General features: G+C 38.5%; 1 protein-coding gene across 2 annotated transcripts in view; it reads right to left on the bottom strand.

Annotated features, from left to right (window-relative positions):
* Window positions 1–13,489, bottom strand: part of LOC149784835 (uncharacterized) — a 165,884-nt gene that overhangs the window by 68,909 nt on the left and 83,486 nt on the right. For both annotated transcript variants that reach the window (XM_089978396.1, XM_089978397.1), the window contains exon 10: window positions 4,402–4,491. In XM_089978396.1, the coding sequence (XP_089834522.1) occupies window positions 4,402–4,491 (90 nt within the window). The remainder of the gene's footprint in view (window positions 1–4,401; window positions 4,492–13,489) is intronic.

Genomic DNA, 13,489 nt, shown 5'->3' with positions numbered 1-13,489 from the left:
TACATGGACTTCTGAACGGATGGGGGAAAAATATATACCTAAAATAATTATTTGGGATGAGATATGCACGGTGTCATTAGATACATTAAAAACGTTTCTTGATTGGTTGTTGACGAAAAATACCGCTATAATAATGTGTGGTGATCATGGTCAACCGCCGCCCTTTGTTGGACCATCTCCACATGATTGGTTAAAAAATTTCGTTGATTATTACGAAGAAATAGATGATGATCATAGAGCTCTTGATGCAAATTTGAAAGAGTTTAAAAAATTAATCAGATTACAATCAAACAAAATTCAGTGCGAAATATTACGTGGAGTGATCTCAGAGACATCAATGAGTGATTTTTTGAACTCATGGAGACCCACCGATTTGATCGTAGCAAGTAGAAAGATAATCAGAGACGCTTTACAACAACAGTTATTTCAACTGCATAAAGAACAATATTCAGAACTACCCGTACCGTTGTGTTATAGACCATCAGATACACGAAAACAGAATATTAATGTTGATATTCCAGGACAGACAGAGTCAAGGAAACAGATTCTCGTATTAAATGATATTGTCGCCGTTGATATCAGTGTGGTCGAAGATGCATTACACGCTGACAAATCTCCATGGGTGTTGGGATACGCTATGACGATCCACTCGTCTCAGGGATTAACTATTTCTGATACACGAGTCTGGATTGTAGACGATCGAATCGAGTGGTCAAATTTAGTTTATTTGGCGGTATCGAGGGTCAGAAATATATCTCAATTACGTAGAATCATAATTCCTGAAATCGTTGATAAATTTAACATCATCGATGATGATATAATAAGAAAAAAATTAATCGGATACAAACAATCTGACAAAAAAAATAAACGCGACTTTGATCTTGATGTTGAATTTATTATTGAGTTAAAACAGCAGCAGAACAATCATTGCGCAAGTTGTAATTGTATAATGTTATGGCGGTATTCGAGTAATGATTCAAGACAATTTACCGTAGATAGAAAAGATAATAGTCGCGGTCATACACGAGAAAATACCATGTTAACCTGTCTTGAGTGTAATCGACGTAGAGGCGCTAGCGCCTTGGGTGCTGGCACTAGTGCTAGTTAAGTGATCGAAATCACCGGAGTGATCGCGGTGGTAGTTGTGTATCCGCGGGAATTATTTGTAGTTGTTCACGTGTAAATCCACGTTGAGGAGCAGCTGAATCTAATCTGTAGATTGCAGGTCTGGAAACGCCTACATTTCTTCCAGTGGATCTTGTCACGGTAGATATTTTGTGTGTGGTAACACTCCAAATAGGATCAGTTGCTCTCGCGCTACCACCTTCAAGTTCACCAGGCTCATATAAATATCTGACTGTAACATCACCTAATATTTTTTGTTTTCCAGCATCTTTCCGTTGTGTTGGTATATTTTTTTTTGTGACCGCGCTAATGGGTTTCATGTTGGTTGTTCGTGTGATCTCATTATTTAATGCAGCTATCACGATTGGTAATCTTGCAACCCATTCACGAGATCTTTTATCCTGAATAAATTCCCTCACGTATTGATATCCAAATAACCGCTCAGCAAGTGTTCGATTAAATCGCTCAACAATTGCCTGATCACGATGAATTGCAGTATGACCTCGTCGTATTTTGGTATTATGTTGTTTCATCAACGATGATACTGGACCAAGAAATTCCTTACCAGGATCAACCTGTAGTAGCTGCGGCCATCGCAGACCACCTTGTGGTCCAAGTCCTCGTTGATAAATTCGTTCAAACGAATCAGCTACTTCAGATGATGTTTTCGCCGATAGCGGCTCTGCTTCTTTATATCTACTTGCAACATCAACTACGGTTAGCGCGTACTTGTACGTTTTTCCACGTACAGTATCATGCGGTAAAAACAGAATATCAGCTTGATGAACTTCATTAGGAACACTGACATCGAAATACGAGTACTGAATTTGTTTAGGACGTGGTAGATAAATTTGCCTTATTGCTTGTTTAGATAACCACGTTTTAGCAGTAGAATGTTTAACCGATGCTGCATCAGCGAGTTTACCAATTGCTGCTTTGCCTCTCCAGTATCCTCTCGGTGAATAATAAATTGATTCCATTATTAATTACCAGCCCCAATCGCTAATTTACCTTTCATCGAGGATCTTACTAACCAATTAGCTAATGATTCTCTAATATTTTTATTTTTTATAGAATTTAATGAATGAATTAATTTTACATCTGCAATATGCCTATCTTGTAGATTTTTACTTTTATAAGCTACATCATGAACATGACAAGCTCGATCAATAGCATTTATTGGTTCCTCGCCTGGTTTTGGTTGATCTTGATTATCGAGCCTGATATCGAGTCGAGTACCAGGACCGCAATAATTATATCCTGGTAGATGTTTTTCTCCGCTGTATTTAGCCCATGGAGCACCTGGAAACTTTGACATCAAATTAGCAATATCACCACCGCGCTTATTAGGTAAAAACGAAAATTTCTTTCTACAGCATACAGAACATTTTCCACCGTACGCTATTTTTTTATTTTTTGTTGTAACCGTAGCTAAATCAATAGTTGGAGTTTTAACTTTACAGCGTAAACAATATAAATTCATGTTATAATATATATGGATATAATTGATTTCTCAGCAACTCGGCAGCGAGAGCCAGTTAAGCATCATCCTGCGCTACCGAACTCCATCAGAATGATTATCATAGGACCATCTGGATCGGGTAAGACGCAATTATTACTTAATCTGATAATGAGATGGTTGAAATGGGATAAGTTGTATTTAGTAGCACCATCCGTTGATGATCAACGATGTTATGATGTACTTAAAGATTTCAATGAAAACGCGCGATTACTGGATGAGGATAATGATGTTATAGAGTTTATAACCGATATTGATGAAGCACCATCCGTAGATTCCATAGACGGATTTATTAATAATTTAGTTGTATACGACGATGTGATGCTAGATAAACAATCAAATCCAGCCAGAATATTTTCCCGAGGGAGACATAAAAATACAGACGTGATCTATGTTACTCAACGATATACACAAATTCCAAAGGTGATCAGAGACAACTGCAACATTTTAGTTGTGTTTAATGGCGTAGACACACACACGTTGCGAAATATTCATCAAACTTGGTGTGGTGGTGACATGGATATAATTAAATTCAAAAATTTCTTCTCACGAGCGCAAGCTACCCCGCATGGATTTATAACAATAAATTTACATGATCCAAGAACAAGATATCGTGTGGGTATTGATAAAATATTTGGGTAACAGGGGGAGCAGCAGAGAGGGGTGATGATAAAATTAAATTTAATTAAACAGATATCATTAATATAATGAACAACTGTGCGTGGCTGCGTCAAGGAACAACAGATAAATGCAACAAAAGGTGCCGTGGAGAATGTTGCAAGAAACATAATTATCTTATAAAGAAAAATCCTCATGCTGGTCCACGAAGATGTGTTGGATGTAACAACGGCGTTAGAGGATTATATCAGATTTGTAAAAATTGCGGTGGAGATCGATACAGAAGTTTGATGATATATTATAAACACAGAAAGAACATAAATCCAAAAATAGAAAAACCACCATCAGAACTTGAATATTACTTGAAACATAGAACAAATTCCGAAGATTCAGATGATCCGAAGATTCAGATGAAGATGAAACAGATGAGGAAAAACGACAGCGAGAACGAGTTGAAAAATATTCATCAAACTTGGTATGGTGGTAAATTAATAGCAGCAGAGAGGGTACCTACCAACGTTGGTCGTCAAAAAAATAAACAAGAAATAAATAAACACGTAGAGTACTTTATTTTTTCAGCTACTATTTCGAACTGAGGTTTTATTAGCACAATCGGTCATTGCAAAAATAAACATCTCAAGGAAAGTTCATTTGTAAAATCTGGACCTTTCTACGAGATGATTTATTTGTTTGTTTTATTTGTTTTGTCGGAATTCTATGGTCTGTTCACCCTCTCTGCTGCTCTGGTCTATGACCAGAAGAGCTAATGTTAATTGACAACAACCAGACATACTACCACGAAAATACATAACACTTACTTAATGGGTAGTTCTGGTCAAGTCTGATGGTTATTTGATCCGACCCTCAAATAAGTTTTGGAGGATGATAATAAAAGTTATTGGTTGTTGCTAGTACCTTTTTCTATTCAGGTGGTTCAAGAATATATATACTGGTACTATGTTTAAAAAGATCTGTATGTGTTGATGTTATTTTTTTTGTCTTGTGATGTCATTTTTTTTGTCTTGTGCTTTGCAGCTATAGAGAGTTAAACAATAGGGAAAACATGACAACATAATTGCATGCAATAACTTTTAAGATATAATCTTTTTATTTAAGAAAAGCTGAATATAAATAATTACCTGTTCTTCCTGTTCTTTCTTTTTTGCCTCAATTCTATTCGAGAGTCTACGTGGTGCCTGCTCCAGTAGACGTCTACGCTTCTCTTTTTCCTAGGACAAATAATACAATACTTGTAACAATTTGAATGTTCTGGTTTATCATCAATACACAATGAATTTTTTAAAAAATTGGTACAACATAAATTTCAGCTGTTTAATGATATGCTTATAATCATTAAATAATGATTATTGAAGAAAGAGGCACTATTGGAATTATTTTCATCAATGTAAACACCATACTGGGTATAATGAATGCAAGTGACCCTATGTAAGAGGCACTATTGGAGTTATTTTCATCAATGTAAACACCATACTGGGTATAATGAATGCAAGTGACCCTATGTAAGAGGCACTATTGGAGTTATTTTCATCAATGTAAACACCATACTGGGTATAATGAATGCAAGTGACCCTATGTAAGAGGCACTATTGGAGTTATTTTCATCAATGTAAACACCATAATGAATGCAAGTGACCCAATTATATTTAAGAGCAATGACAGCCAATGTAAATTTACTTCAAAGTTTTCCCAACTTTCATTAGCCAATGGTTGTAGATCCACTTCATTCCCTGGGGGCCCCTGAGTGTCTGAGTGGTCTAAAGCGTTCTCCGTTACGGATCACTGCCATCTCACCTCTGTCTACGTTGGTTCGAGTCTCGGATTCGGCTAATGTGGTTATGTGAGAAAGCTTGCCAGTAGCTTCAAGTGGGCTGGTGGTTCTTTCCGGGGGTTTTCCGGGTTCTTCCTCCACCATTAATACTGGCTGCCATGTATAGCCTATCTTGTGCTGAAAAATGGCGTTAAAACCATACAAGAACAACAACAGCTTCATTCCCTATGTAGTTAACCAAAACAGTGTTCCCAATAAATACCCGCTCACAGATGAAAGAGTTACTTCCAGTAGCAAATGAAATGGACCAATGAAAGAGCTCATCATACATGTAAGATATTCCAACACAGGGACATTGCGAATGTCTATATGTCTTGGTTAAAAAAGAAAAAATGTGTAAACTGGAGAAACTGAGATCCAGCATATCTTGTTATGTAGGTCAAAATGAATATGCCAATCATCTACCCTGGTAAATGAAATAAGTAATCTGATTGGATCAATTTTTTTTAAAAAGTTGCATCGAATTACATAGAAGAGCAGCTGATACTCTTTCAACAGCAAACTGTGTATATCATGTGTTGATGTGGAACAAAGAGTGACTAAGATTTGAACTTTAGCAGTCTGGTTAAAATAGGATCTCCATTTACAGTGCGGGACATCTGACAGACAAAAATACGAGGAAATATTTTGCTGAACTTGTAGTTCACCAATAAAATCACAACTTCAAGTTTCTGAAAGTGACACAAGTCATTTGGAACATGTTAACTCTCCTTAACAGGAACTGCAATGCTTATCTGATTAGTGGTTCTGGGAGCCCAAAGGTCACCAAAACATGAACTTTTATACGAGTCTGTCAGATCTCCAAACAGAACAGTGGAGATCTCATTTTAATCAGAAGGTGAACTGCAGCAGGTATTTGTGATCAAACCACCAAGCGATAAATTATGTTAAAGTGACCTGGTCAGATGGTATGGATGCCATATCCAGAACTACATTTGTTAACCAAATTTTGTGTCCATGCTATGAATGGCGATCAACAAGACATAGACAAAATATCTATTGACCATTTCACAACATAGAGATAAAAGAGAATGATGCATTTATTTGACTCTTCGTCTGAATAGATATAAGGGTCAAACCCAATGGAGAAAAAATTATAATGAGAGGCATGGATTGTGGATCTACTTTCTACCAGCGAGGACAGAACAAGTCAGTACAAGGCCAAATTTTACTAGTACACATGCTAACCAACCATTATCATAAATACACACTTAATCATTTGCATCAAGTTCAGAAAATTATATTGTAAACAATACTTTGGAGAAAGAAAATGAAATAAATGCGATTAAGACCCTTACAGGAGCTGTGTTGATAATAGATGACATCACAAATCAACCGAACAATATTGTGATCCATAGTTCGAGATTCGTCAGAACATTCCCGCCTCTTTTTAGATATTCTAACATTAACTGACAAATGTTGGAATTTGCCACCACGGTACTGTGGCAGCATAGAGAAGCTACTTACCAGTGGGCCTATGAAACTTTAATGGCCTTACACTGAGCCATATCTGCATGAAATCGATAAAAAGATTATTTATTTTCATTGTGATTGCAACATTGTCTTTAATCTGCTCACAGTAAGACCAAACAAAAGCAATGATGAAATTAATATGAACTGGTATTCATCATTTGCATGGCTAGTCAAATGACTATACAAATTTTATAAACTACATGTCCATCACATCAGCGGTCCAATAGTCACCCCTTTCCAATGTTGTTGTACAAAAATTCAAAATATTAAATGAAAGTCAAATAATGTTTGTGAAAAAGAACTAAAGCATACTTAATTCTCGACATATTAACCTGAGAAAGATGACCAGAAGCATGCTGCTGTTGCAGCAACCTGGAGAAAACCAGATTCATCAAGCAGAGAGCACATGTTAATGCAGCAGTCACTTGACACCTACAAAAAATGTAACTTACAAATTTGGCTTTCTCCAGGTGGCAGTGAAATCCAACTTTTTGACAGTCAAATGGCTCTGACCCAATATGCCAATATAAATGTCAAAATATCTAAAATGGGGTGGGATGAGTCAGAGGAAATATGAGACCATGTAATCTCATTCCACTATCATCAATGTCACATGATTAAAAACCTCTGCAAACTTTCAAGACTTGAAACACATTTTACAGTTTGTCATTACATAAATACCAACACCCTCATTTTTTTTTGTACAAGGATAAATTTTACTGGTAAAAACAGACATATGTGTGTAACAGAATCTCTGAATGATACCTATTTTACTGGTGAACTAAACCGTAATGAATATTTTATTGAAAGTCAAACTGATGATGCATATGCAAACATTTCAAGAGTTACATTATTTGCAGCACCTGCCATACAGTGAACAGCATGACACCAATGAATTACTTCCTCACATACACGTTTAAATGATAGAGAACAAAGTGCATCTTGATTATACAACAAATAATCCCATCCAAAAGAATTTTTTATTCTGATATTTCCATGTGGTTAATTACTTCAAAGCACAATTTTTCAACTATAACCCCATGGCCAAGAAAAACACTGTAAGTATTCAATAACTCCAGTTGGGATGCAACGTTTTAAGTTTTATTTTAAGGAAAATGGGTAAATATCTGAATTTTATTTCAATTAATATAAAGCAATAAATGTAAAATTTCCTCAGATCTACTAGAGAACAAAGCTTGCTATGATCGGCAATTTGATCAATCAGGGCAATTCCCTCAGACCTTACTTTCTGTCTACACACTTGTTTTCTAAATCTGGATCAGATCCTAAAGCGGATTCTTTGAGGAGGTCCACTTGGTAAATGTAGTGGTGCATTGTATTGATGGGAAGGCAAATATATTGTTCTGTAAATAACTGGACATGAAATAATGCTCTAGGAAAATTAATGATTAAAACCAATTTGTCTTTTGTTCTGACATCATTAATTGCATACATAAATCTATTGTTCTATTTCAGCCACCCACTTAAAGATGGAAATAGTATAAGATGATGTCAGAGGTAATTATTGTCTGGCAAATGGATTTCTCAAAGAGGAAAATAAGGATATAAGATTACATTTTAAAAACTTGGGTCACAATATGAAAGTGTTTGTTAATATGTAGGTTTTGTTTTCTGGGTTAGATGTACAGCTAATTTAAATTATGTAATACTTACCTACTACTATTGCATTGCTAAATTTTTCCAGGTTACATCCTGTCCAAGCTTATAATTCCCACTTCTAATCAGTAAATGGCTGACCAGAATCAAAAGAAAAACAAACACAATCCCAGTCTGCTTCATTTGTCATATCAAAATATGGAATTTATTAAAAGAAAAACATGGTAACAGTCTGCTTCCAAAATATGGAATATCTTCTTTTGACTTTGACTGAGACTAAAGGATGTCAGAGTGGGGTGTGATGAGGAGGGGATCTTGTAACAATAGCTGGAAAGTGATGTGTAATTAAAATTACTTTTGCCCCACTCAAGAAACACATTTTAATAACATTAATACTATACCTGCTACCACTGCATTGCTGAATTTACCAGTGGGAGGCTGATGGATGAGGACAAGCTGTCAAGTGAACTTACCATAATTGTCAGAATGGTGTTCTACAACAGAATGGCCTGACAACTTGTTGGGCCAACACAGCTGGACCCAGAATGGCCTGACAACTTGTTGGGCCAACACAGCTGGACCCTATGCTCTCACTCTGGAGCCCACAGCGAACTTAAGAATTTTACATAAGTATGCTCTCTAGCAAGTCATCTGGGTCTACATACTGCAGTAAGACGCAAGTCATCTGGGTCTACACACTGCAGTAAGATGCAAGTCATCTGGGTCTACACAGTGCAGTAAGATGCAAGTCACCTGGGTCTACACACTGCAGTAAGATGCAAGTCACCTGGGTCTACATACTGCAGTAAGATGCAAGTCATCTGGGTCTACACACTGCAGTAAGATGCAAGTCATCTGGGTCTACATAATGCAGTAAGATGCAAGTCATCTGGGTCTACACAGTGCAGTAAGATGCAAGTCACCTGGGTCTACACAGTGCAGTAAGATGCAAGTCACCTGGGTCTACATACTGCAGTAAGATGCAAGTCATCTGGGTCTACATAATGCAGTAAGATGCAAGTCATCTGGGTCTACATACTGCAGTAAGATGCAAGTCATCTGGGTCTACACAGTGCAGTAAGATGCAAGTCACCTGGGTCTACACAGTGCAGTAAGATGCAAGTCACCTGGGTCTACATACTGCAGTAAGATGCAAGTCATCTGGGTCTACACACTGCAGTAAGATGCAAGTCATCTGGGTCTACATACTGCAGTAAGATGCAAGTCACCTGGGTCTACACACTGCAGTAAGATGCAAGTCATCTGGGTCTACATAATGCAGTAAGATGCAAGTCACCTGGGTCTACATACTGCAGTAAGATGCAAGTCATCTGGGTCTACATACTGCAGTAAGATGCAAGTCATCTGGGTCTACATACTGCAGTAAGATGCAAGTCATCTGGGTCTACATAATGCAGTAAGATGCAAGTCATCTGGGTCTACATAATGCAGTAAGATGCAAGTCACCTGGGTCTACACAGTGCAGTAAGATGCAAGTCATCTGGGTCTACACACTGCAGTAAGATGCAAGTCATCTGGGTCTACATAATGCAGTAAGATGCAAGTCATCTGGGTCTACACAGTGCAGTAAGATGCAAGTCATCTGGGTCTACACAGTGCAGTAAGATGCAAGTCATCTGGGTCTACATAATGCAGTAAGATGCAAGTCATCTGGGTCTACACATTGCAGCAAGATGCAAGTCACCTGGGTCTACACACTGCAGTAAGATGCAAGTCATCTGGGTCTACATAATGCAGTAAGATGCAAGTCATCTGGGTCTACACACTGCAGTAAGATGCAAGTCACCTGGGTCTACACACTGCAGTAAGATGCAAGTCATCTCGGTCTACACACTACAGTAAGATGCAAGTCATCTGGGTCTACATAATGCAGTAAGATGCAAGTCATCTGGGTCTACACAGTGCAGTAAGATGCAAGTCATCTGGGTCTACACACTGCAGTAAGATGCAAGTCACCTGGGTCTACACACTGCAGTAAGATGCAAGTCATCTGGGTCTACACACTGCAGTAAGATGCAAGTCACCTGGGTCTACACACTGCAGTAAGATGCAAGTCACCTGGGTCTACACACTGCAGTAAGATGCAAGTCATCTGGGTCTACACAGTGCAGTAAGATGCAAGTCACCTGGGTCTACACAGTGCAGTAAGATGCAAGTCACCTGGGTCTACATACTGCAGTAAGATGCAAGTCATCTGGGTCTACATAATGCAGTAAGATGCAAGTCATCTGGGTCTACATACTGCAGTAAGATGCAAGTCACCTGGGTCTACATACTGCAGTAAGATGCAAGTCATCTGGGTCTACACACTGCAGTAAGATGCAAGTCACCTGGGTCTACACACTGCAGTAAGATGCAAGTCACCTGGGTCTACATACTGCAGTAAGATGCAAGTCACCTGGGTCTACACAGTGCAGTAAGATGCAAGTCATCTGGGTCTACACAGTGCAGTAAGATGCAAGTCACCTGGGTCTACACAGTGCAGTAAGATGCAAGTCACCTGGGTCTACATACTGCAGTAAGATGCAAGTCATCTGGGTCTACATAATGCAGTAAGATGCAAGTCATCTGGGTCTACACACTGCAGTAAGATGCAAGTCACCTGGGTCTACACAGTGCAGTAAGATGCAAGTCATCTGGGTCTACATAATGCAGCAAGATGCAAGTCATATGGGTCTACACATTGCAGCAAGATGCAAGTCACCTGGGTCTACATAATGCAGTAAGATGCAAGTCATCTGGGTCTACACACTGCAGTAAGATGCAAGTCACCTGGGTCTACACAGTGCAGTAAGATGCAAGTCATCTGGGTCTACACACTGCAGTAAGATGCCAGTCATCTGGGTCTACATAATGCAGTAAGATGCAAGTCACCTGGGTCTACACACTGCAGTAAGATGCAAGTCATCTGGGTCTACACACTGCAGTAAGATGCAAGTCACCTGGGTCTGCACAGTGCAGTAAGATGCAAGTCATCTGGGTCTACATAATGCAGCAAGATGCAAGTCATCTGGGTCTACACATTGCAGCAGGATGCAAGTCATCTGGGTCTACATAATGCAGCAAGATGCAAGTCATCTGGGTCTACACATTGCAGCAAGATGCAAGTCACCTGGGTCTACATAATGCAGCAAGATGCAAGTCATCTGGGTCTACACATTGCAGCAGGATGCAAGTCATCTGGGTCTATACACTGTTTAATAGGATGCAAGTCATCTGGGTCTACACACTGTGCAGCAAAATGCAATGTCATCTGGGTCTACACACTGTGCAGCAGTATGCAATGTCATCTGGGTCTATACACTGTTTAGTATGATGCAAATCATCTGGGTCTACACAGTTTAGTATGATGCAAATCATCTGGGTCTACACACTGTGCAGCAGTATGCAATGTCATCTGGGTCTATACACTGTTTAGTATGATGCAAATCATCTGGGTCTACACAGTTCAGTATGATGCAAATCATCTGGGTCTACACACTGTGCAGCAGTATGTAATGTCATCTGGGTCTATACACTGTTTAGTATGATGCAAATCATCTGGGTCTACACTGTTTAGTATGATGCAAATCATCTGGGTCTACACACTGTGCAGCAGTATGCAATGTTATCTGGGTCTATACACTGTTTAGTAAGATGCAAATCATCCGGGTCTACACACTGTTTAGTAGGATGCAAGTCATCTGGGTCTAGACACTGCAGCAGTATGCAATGTCATATGGGTCTACACACTGTTTAGTAAGATGCAAATCATCTGGGTCTACACACTGCAGCAGTATGCAATGTCATCTGGGTCTACACACTGTGCAGCAGTATAGTCATCTGGGTCTACACACTGCAGCAGTATGCAGTCATCTGGGTCTACACACTGTGCAGCAGTATGCAATGTCATCTCGGTCTACATACTGTGCAGCAGTATGCTATGTCATCTGGGTCGACACACTGTTTAGTAAGATACAAGTCATCTGGGTCTACACAATGTGCAGCAGTATGCAATGTCATCTGGGTCTACACAATGTCTACACACTGAGCAACAGTATGCAATGTCATCTGGGTCTAAATACTGAGAAGTAAGTCGTACATGAGTATATACGGTATCTGCAACTTGCTGACCCACCTCTCATTCCAACTGACCCCTGTCCATCATTAAATTCTAATTACAGAGCATGTACCACTTTAACAACTACTTCTACTCAAAACGGCACTTGTCTGGGAAAACATCCTAACACCTCTAATTTAGAAATTATAATTATCCACCACGGTCGGGTCAAAGTATAAATAACATTTGATTTTAATAAGGTAAATTGTGACAAAATTGGAAATTAGAAAGTGGAACCCCACTGATATTCTCGCTTCTTCATTAAATCTGGTCACATATTTGTGTGCAGACTTTTAAATTGTTGCCTCCCATGCTTCCATTCCTTCTTGCATTTTGTTTAAAACTAATTAAAATTTCTGTCTCTATGTTTTTAAAACAAAATGTGATTACCTGATTATACATGTATGTGCTTTATGATACACGGATAATGCTGAATGACAACTTCTACAGCATATCATATAAAGACTGCAAACAACAACATTACTAAGATTGTTCTGAGATGTCCTTGCAGAATTCTTGGGTGCTAGTTAAAAGGTGTAAGGTTTGGTGCAAGTATATACAGTATGTCGAGTTTAAATATGCACTAACAACTGTATCATGGAACACTATCATTTCAAGGCATTACAATCATAGAAGTTCTCATCACTCCTACAGTTGTTTACCACCACTGGCAACTTGGGCAGATATCTCCTAATATCTCATGAATAGGCATGCCTAATCAACCACAAGTATGAATCATTTTTCTTGCTAATTTTTGGTGTAAAGAAATTGGGTCTAAAAAATTGTTTTTCCCTCTATTTTGTAATGCGAGTAGAAAGTCTAGACTATCTGGTATAATTGTAGAACTAAATCAGTCTAATATGACCCACTTTGGTGTATCTGAAATGACCTGGACACTACAGAGCTTGGAAGTAGGGTACAACCGCATGACATAATGCATGACCAGATGTTAAAGAGTTAAATGTATCATTCTAACAATGCTGAATTTTATATGGGACACAAAATGTCAGTTATTATACCAATGTATACCAAGTTAAAAGATATTTCAAACAACCTTGACATGCTAAGTGGACAAGTGTGTGACATATGGATGGACTTGTTTGTAAAACTGGAGTCCATTTTAGAGACTGACACTCTAACTGTGCAAAATATTCCAGGAATTGAAGGC

This window comes from Sinohyriopsis cumingii, chromosome 13 (genome assembly GCF_028554795.1).
Source record: "Sinohyriopsis cumingii isolate HCF-2022 chromosome 13, ASM2855479v2, whole genome shotgun sequence".
Classification (NCBI taxonomy): Eukaryota; Metazoa; Mollusca; class Bivalvia; order Unionida; family Unionidae; genus Sinohyriopsis; species Sinohyriopsis cumingii.
This window is presented reverse-complemented; position numbering and strand designations above follow the sequence as displayed.